At 47.4% G+C, this 8,024-nt stretch overlaps 1 protein-coding gene across 1 annotated transcript in view; it reads left to right on the top strand.

Annotated features, from left to right (window-relative positions):
- Window positions 1-8,024, top strand: part of LOC115290732 (xanthine dehydrogenase/oxidase-like) — a 64,203-nt gene that overhangs the window by 51,306 nt on the left and 4,873 nt on the right. Inside the window, exons 23-29 of the mRNA XM_029938557.1 lie at window positions 49-194; window positions 986-1,067; window positions 1,639-1,734; window positions 3,005-3,133; window positions 3,779-3,853; window positions 5,324-5,376; window positions 7,087-7,201. Coding sequence (XP_029794417.1) covers window positions 49-194; window positions 986-1,067; window positions 1,639-1,734; window positions 3,005-3,133; window positions 3,779-3,853; window positions 5,324-5,376; window positions 7,087-7,201 — 696 coding nt within the window. The remainder of the gene's footprint in view (window positions 1-48; window positions 195-985; window positions 1,068-1,638; window positions 1,735-3,004; window positions 3,134-3,778; window positions 3,854-5,323; window positions 5,377-7,086; window positions 7,202-8,024) is intronic.

The raw sequence follows: 8,024 nt of genomic DNA on the forward strand, positions 1-8,024 counted from the left end.
TTCATCTCTTGCCACCAACAAGGCCTCAGTGTCTCTCTCGTTGCAAAGGTGCGAAGGATAAACATGTATAAGGAAGGGGACCTGACCCACTTCAACCAGAAGCTTGAGGGGTTCACCTTGTCCAAGTGCTGGGATGAATGCCTAGCAAGCTCTCAGTATCATGCCCGGAAGAGGGAGGTTGAGAAGTTCAACGAGTAAGCACCGGGAGGGGAGGAGTCTGATACTCTTGCATTCTCTTGGGTTTCCTATTCTTCAGCCTATTTGCCAAACTCGGAATACCAAGCTAGTAAGTTGCTTGACAGCGCTGAGTTTGTTGACCCACCCGCAGCCATCTCTTTAAGATACTCAAATGATGACCAACCTGGGAGCAGATGGGCATATACAGCCTGCCCTCAATATCATAACCCATCAATATGGTTCCTCTTTACACACTCATCTGCCATAGGGGCACACCAGCCCATGACTAAGAACACCACAGTTATACAGCGGCCTCTAACATGAACCTATCATTGAGACCTTACAGTCACCCCCCCTCCTACTTGGGCCACAGTTTCAACATCTGCAAAGTGGGGTAATTACACTGGCTCTCTTTCCTCACTGAGTTGCCAAAGAAACCAAATAGAAAGCACAGAGAAGGTGTTAGCGACCACTATCATCAGTGAGTGTCAACAATTCGTCCCCAAGACAGTCACAGTCCAAGATCACCAGGGCACCCTGACTCTGTCTAAGCTCCATTCTGGGAGGAAATGATAATACTTTCAAATGCAGACCCTCAGGGTTGGGCCCTCCTTTAGTGCAGCTGAAGAACACAGATTCTTCCCCTTTGTCATTTGGTTTACCCGACTGGGGTACAAGTCAGTTATGATAAGTATCACATGGGTAGCTCCAGGGATGCCATGTTCCAACTTTACACAGCTGAAACTATATCTAAGCTGACACCAACATGATAGAAAAGGTTCTAAGAGAATCTTCCTTTCTTCTCCAGGGAGAATTGTTGGAAGAAGAGAGGATTGTCCATAATTCCTACCAAGTATGGAATAAGCTACTCTATTCCTTTTCTGAATCAGGTAATTACTTTATTTAATTCTGTCTCTCTCCACTGAGCTGGGACCCAGTTTCCCCCTCTGTCCGCAGTATCACATGGGAAAGGCCATTGTTGCTGTAACAGAGCAGAGTGGAGGGGCTCTCTGCTATTTAAAAGGGCTTGAACTTGAATATCCCTATTTGTCCAGAATGTCACTGATCAGTGAGGGCTTCATGGGACAACTCTCAGGTCTTCTTCTTTCTGACTGAAAAGTAACAGACAACTACTCTGCCTTTCTGATTTTATCGCTTGTCTTAGAGTGAACACAAAGACATTTGACCTCCTTCCCTCTGAGGAAGACAGAGAGAAAGAGAGAGAGAGAGAGAGAGAGAGAGAGAGAGAGAGAGAGAGAGAGAGAGAGAAGAAATTTTTGCAAACTGTTAAAGGGATACATAAATAAACCAAAAGATTCATGATGTTTTAATTTGAGTCTGAGGTGTTAATCAAAATGCATTTTCTGGTTTGCTTTCTCTTGGGCTCCAGTACCATTGGTCCCAAGCATCATGCTGAGTTAGGATTTACTGAATTTTGTGTTTGGAATCCTCTTCCTGTAGGGAGGAGCCCTGATTCATGTGTACACAGATGGCTCTGTGCTACTGACCCATGGAGGCACTGAGATGGGCCAAGGCCTTCACACCAAGATGGTCCAGGTGAGCAGCATGGAGACCAGGAGTCGTCTCTGACATCATGGCGTCCATGTGAGAAAGGGCGCTATGAAAAACTGAGTGGTGGCACACATCAGAAGCAGAAGCAGGCCTCAGCTCCGGTGGTTCTGGCTCTGCTGCCCATTTACATGTGACCTCGGGCAAGTCTTCTCCCTTCTCGGCCTCTGTTTCTTCATCTGTGCAAAGCAGTTGGCCAGATGGCCACTCAGGTCACGTCTGTTACCAATGTTCTACGGCCATGTAGTTGTGTTGGTTTACAAGTTGCTTACAAGGAGCTTCTTGGGAGTAATCTGAAACTGGCCCCTGCTCCCAGAGGGCAGGCGGAGCCAGAATAAAGAGGCCCAGTTGGCAGGTCACAGTTTTAATAAGCAAAAGGAATGTACATGAGAGGCTTGTCTTGGGTGGCAGTGAGACAAATGGATGCCCACACCCATCGACCAGATGTTAGTAGTTTATAGAGAGAGAGCATTTAGTTAGCTGGGTTTAGTCAAGGTACTATGCAGCTGTTCTCAACCCTATACCATCATCTTGAGGCTGTGTCCTAGGAGCAGCCTCTGGGAGCTAGAAAGGCAAGCAGAACCCATCTTCCAAGGACAGGGGAAGTGGTGAGGAACCCCTGATACTTTTGGGTCCATTCAGGTCAGGGGTCAACTGGGTCATATTTTTTTAAAAAGTATATTTACTTATTTTGAGAGAGATAGAGTAGGAACATGGGAAGGGTAAAGAGAGAGGGAGAGAGAGTTCTGCACTGTTAGTGTGTGGACCCTGACTCGGGCTTGTACTCCCAAACTGTGAGATCCTGACCTGAGCTGAAACCGAGTTGGACATTTAACCCTGGGGTACCCCCTGGTGGTCACATAGTTTTGTGACCTTCCCTAAGTGTGTAACTGGGTGTATTGAGTGTAACAAGATAGATGGTTTCCCCCACACAGAGGACCTAGGACACTGGAACTGAATTGGAGTCGGAATACTTGCTTAGCTCATGGACTGGCCAAACTGGAGTTTTTTAAAAAGTGAAGGCTATCTTTAAAAAGCACTGTTAATCACCATTAGGTGTATGAATTTTTTTATGCAACAAAATCACTCCATTAAGTTCTATTTCAAATTGAGACAGATTTAAGAATCGTCAATAGGATTATAGCTTATAAAATTATTTTATTGCTTGTAATGGTGAACCTGAAACTGTCTTGAGGAGAAGGCAGCCAAGCCCCATGCTAACCCCTCCCTGAGAGAGTGATGTTGTGTCTTTTCCCAGGTGGCCAGCAGAGCACTGAAAATCCCCACCTCTAAGATTTACATCAGTGAGACAAGCACGAACACCGTGCCTAACACTTCTCCCACAGCTGCCTCTGTCAGCGCTGACCTCAACGGACAGGCTGTCTATGTAAGGAGCCTGAGAGCCAACAAATCTGAGGGTCAGCCAAGGGCTTTGGGCCCAGAGAGCTCCCTGGGGTGGGAGCTGGAATGAGCCTTGTAGGCTCTTTGTCTGTCTTATCCAAGTGGTTGCTGTTCCTCCCAACACCAAGGTGAAAGAGAGGCCTAAAAGTCACAGTCACTTCCATCAAAGCCAAGAAGGATGAGTGTAGGATGGGGAGATTTGGAGGGTCACAGGGGACCTTCTGGAAAGACATACTACCCAGTGTTAGAACTGGCCACAAGACTGTGGACTGAAATTGGAATTCATTTTGGAGTTGGCCAGGTCAGACCCTGTACTTCTCTTTCCATGTAGGGGATGTAATTAACAAAGGAGTTTGATGGGAGAAGTCACCTCCTTTGGGATCCCTCAAATATTTCATCTTCTGTAGCCTAAGAACTGGGTGTTCTCCCAGCAAGGGCCAATGCCAGTTCCTTTGGCAGGGTCCCCGGGTGGAAGCCACCCCAGTCATTCCTAAGAGGGTGGCAAGACTATTTGAGTGGCATCCTGGGCACAGCATTACTTGGAGGTGGCCTTGCTGAGGCCCTTGGGGTTTTGTCTGGGCCAGGAAATACAGAACATTGATATGTCTGGTGTCTGGGGGTGTGTTCACAGGAAGCTTGTCAGACCATCCTGAAAAGACTGGAGCCCTTCAAGAAGAAGAATCCTAGTGGCTCCTGGGAAGACTGGGTAAGTCTGAGCTGATCCAAGTTGCTTTTGAAGAGGAGAGAAATCAAAGGCAGGCTCTCTGTCCCCGCCACAGGGACACGATCCAGTCATGCAGGCAGAGTAGCTGAGGGGTCTGTGTGGTTTCACAGGACAAGTACATGCTCCCCCTTGCTGGGCCCCTTTCTCTATGGTTTTCATAGTGGAGGGAAGGCACTTGATGAAAACTTCTGAGCCAGGATCTTGATGACCTCGTGGAGACTGGGGGTTTGGCTGCACTGAGCCTGGGAAGGTATGAGGACTGCTAACTGCCTGACTCGGGCCTGGTTCCATAGCCCACTTGTCCTCAGGCTTGAGGAGCCTGGGTTTCTTCACACCTGCTCTCAGAGGGCTGCTCAGAAGCACCTCCTCTGACTCAGCTCTGGAGTCCGGGTTCACTGAGGCTCCATTTGTGAAGGAGCGGGGAAAAAGATAATACCCAAGAGTTTCTATCCTTCCTGTGGATTTAGAAGTGGCCTGCAAGTACTCATCAAAAGGATGAGCCCAGTTCTCTGGTTTATGGTTTGGAGGGCTATGTGTCAGGGACCCTCAGAGGGAAGCTGGAAGGATGTCTCCCTTAGGTGGGGGGCCATCATCTCTTCCAACAAGCAGATATCTCCATGACAGCCCCCCCCCTTTTTTTTTTACCATTTTCCAGAGCTGGGGTGGGAAAAGGGATCACAGTGGAAACATGTAAAATGAGTCCACACGTGACCCAACTCAGATCCTACGAGCCTCCCTCCATAGACTCAAAGAAAATAAGCTATTTCTGTCAGACCCACTCACCTTACTGTGCCTCACGTGACCTCTACTTCCCTTCCCACACTCAAAGATACCGCACACGGACTCACCACATGAGTGTAGGTTGATTTTGGTAGTTTGGATTTTAGCATGGAGACATGGAGAGGCAAACCTGAGATGGTCATTGAGGGAAGAAAAGGATTGGGACAGATACAATGCAGGAACCACACAAATGGAGGTGTAGAGGTGTGTGGACATGGAAGGGCTGGGAGAGAATTGACACTTGAATTTGGCTGGCATGGCAATGATGTGTATACAGCATAAAGCCAGAGAGAGGATTGGGGTCCTTAATGTCAAGCATTTACTCTATGGACAATGGGGAGTCAGCAAAAGTTCTAGAGTAGGAGAGTGATGTAGGCAGTATGGTATGTTAAGATGCACAATGTGGTTAAGTTGGGCTACCTGGCAGGATGGGGAGGCTACTTGATGGGAGGAGACCAGCTAGGAGGCTATTATAGCGCCCCAGGCTTCCACTGGTGGGGACCTAGTGCAGGGGAGGGCACAGTGCAGTCACCCAGTGCAGTGGGAATGTGTGGAAGTGAGGGCCATGGGTACAAATAGATGGTCAGCTTCCAGATGAGGGGGGTTAACTCATGGGTCAGGGATCCTGGCAACCATGCTGAGCCCTTCCTGTTGTCTATTTCCTCTCCTCAGGTCATGGCTGCCTACCTGGACGCAGTGAGCTTGTCTGCTACTGGGTTTTATAAGTAAGGACAGTGCCGCATTCACCCACCTCACCAGTTGTGGTCATCCTAACCTCTGAAGTCCCCTCCAGCACCAAAGCCTCTCAGCCTTTGGTCAGGAGGCAGCAGTCCTACCAAGACTGTTACCTCTTCGGTGGTTTTCTGTTCATTTTTATTTAAAGATGCTCTAAAATACATGGCATTGCCAAACTATGTGCCAACAAGGCAAAAGCATGAGCTGCCATTAACTGAAGACCTATGTTCTAGTTCTGGTCTTAAAGAAAGCATGCCATTCCATTAGGAGAAATGAGGGATTCTCTCTGAGCCTGTGTCCTCATTTATGACTGGGTAGGACCATCCCTCTTTTGGCATTCCCCTAGACCCAGGGCTCTCTGCTGTGTTGAGTTGCCCTTGTGCGTTTCTCTGCTGTATCTGTTGGATTTCTTTATGGAGGCTTTCCTTGAAAGAAAGAGAGGAGGATTTAGAACAGGGGTCTCCTTACAAAGTGCAGAGCTCAACAGAACTTAACGTGAGATTTGGAGAGTGCATAACTTCTGTGACTTTGAAATCCAGTAGCAGCACAAAGATCGAGACCCAGCCCAGCTGATTTAGAGGCTGTAAAACGTGCGATCCAATTTACCATCCACCATAACTTTCTAGCTTTCTCTGGAAAGTTTAATTAGGATTTTTCCTATCACAGATCATGTGTTTGGTAAGATCGTTCAGTATGCATTTTAGGAAAGTCAGGTTTTGCTAGTGCTCCCTGGGTTATTTGGGAGTGCTCTCCCTGATATTTGACCTGCACAAACAGGTGAGAGCAGATTTTCTCAGAAGTTCTTATTTCACTATCAGAGCTGATAAGACTGGGTCGGATACAGGAACACCGAGGTGAAGATGGTGACATCAGAAGTCAAAGGAGGTGGTAGGTTCTCTTGTGAGAAGCCTTTTCCCTCAGCTCCAAATTGGGTTTGTTTTTGAGAAGATTCCAATCCCCTCAGCTCAGGTTATTGCTGTGTCATGCATAGAAAAACAAAGGTGCAGAGCATATGAACTCCAGGCAGGAGAATGTGTGCCCACACATGTTTGGCTTGGGTGAACTTGGAACTGTATAAGATACTCAGGATTAAAGAAGAAAAACAAGTAGAAGAGAGCATCTGCTTCTATTAATAGCACTTTCCTCACATCATTTTTTGAAACTGAGCAGGGGCCAGCAGCCAAGGAGAAATGCAGGCAAGTGATGGAAGGTTGACCCAGGTTGACATGAGGTGCTGACCTTAACTCTCACCTGGAGAAAGGGGAGCAGCTCAGGACGTGGCACAGGCAGGGTCTTTGGTTTTGAGACCTTAAATTCTCATCCTCTGGGGTCTGGCTATCATGTCCACCATGAGCTTGGGCAAATGTGTCACCTGCTTCTCCCATGAAGAGGCTGGCACACTGATACCATACACTGTGTGGCTATGCAGAATGGCTCACATAAGGGCCATTGGCAGAACTGAGCAGACATGAGGGAAAATACTCTGGAATATCTGGATTTCAAGAAGAAGTCCAAAATATTAAAACACGTGGACTCTTTTGAATGGCATCTGAATGAAAAAATAAAACCTTTGGCATCTTAGGATTTTGTGGGACAAGCCGTGTGTGTGTGTGTGTGTGTGTGTGTGTGTGTGTGTGTGTGTAAGCGGGGGGGCTTGTTCATCTTAATACATGTGTGGTGTTTTCTGTCTTCTTCCCCAGAACACCCAACCTTGGCTACAGCTTTGAGACGAACTCGGGGAATGCCTTCCACTACTTCAGCTATGGGGTGGCTTGTTCCGAAGTGGAAATTGACTGCTTAACGGGGGATCATAAAGTAAGAAGTGTGCAAAATCTTAGTACTAAGTTAGGAGAAAGAAGAGAAACAAGGGAATTGCAAATATCAGGAACCCATAGAGACACACTTTCTGGGTGGGAAAATCATGTCTGACCTCACAGCCTGACAAACTTCCTATGAAGGACGCGAGAGCAAATATTTGAGGCTTTTTCTGGGCCACAGAGACTCTGCCTCAACTACTCAATTCCATCACCCTAGCACAAGAATAGCCATAGACGTATGCAAACAAGTGGGCATGGCTGTGTTCCAATATAATGTGATATGTACACGCTGAATGTGAATCTCATATGGTTTTTGCATGCCACAACATATTCTTATTTTTGCCAGTCATCTAAAAATGTAAACACCATTGGGGCACCTGGGTGGCTCAGTTGGTTAAGTGCCTGACTTCAGCTCAAGTTATGATCTTGTGGTTCATGACTTCGAGCCCCATGTCGACTCTGTGCTGACAGCTCGGAGCCCAGAGCCCACTTCAGATTCTGTGTCTCACTCTCTCTCTGCTCTTCCCCTGCTGGTACTTTGTATTTCTCTCTAAAAGTAAATAAAATATTCAATAAATGTGTAAAAATATTCGCTCATAGGTCTTAGAAAAACAGGGCACAGGCTGGATCCACACATGGAATGTCTTTTGTTGTCCCCTTCCTTACACAGTCTATCCAGAATCAAGTTCAGAGCCTCAGGAGCCTGGGAACCAGGCTTCCTACTCCTGGGTACGTGTGTGCACAGTTTCTTCTGATCACCAGGAGTGTGTGTCCACGCCCACCCCCTGCCTGGTGGCCTCAAACTCAAACTTGAGCATTGG

This window comes from Suricata suricatta, chromosome 4 (genome assembly GCF_006229205.1).
Source record: "Suricata suricatta isolate VVHF042 chromosome 4, meerkat_22Aug2017_6uvM2_HiC, whole genome shotgun sequence".
NCBI classification, from domain to species: domain Eukaryota; kingdom Metazoa; phylum Chordata; class Mammalia; order Carnivora; family Herpestidae; genus Suricata; species Suricata suricatta.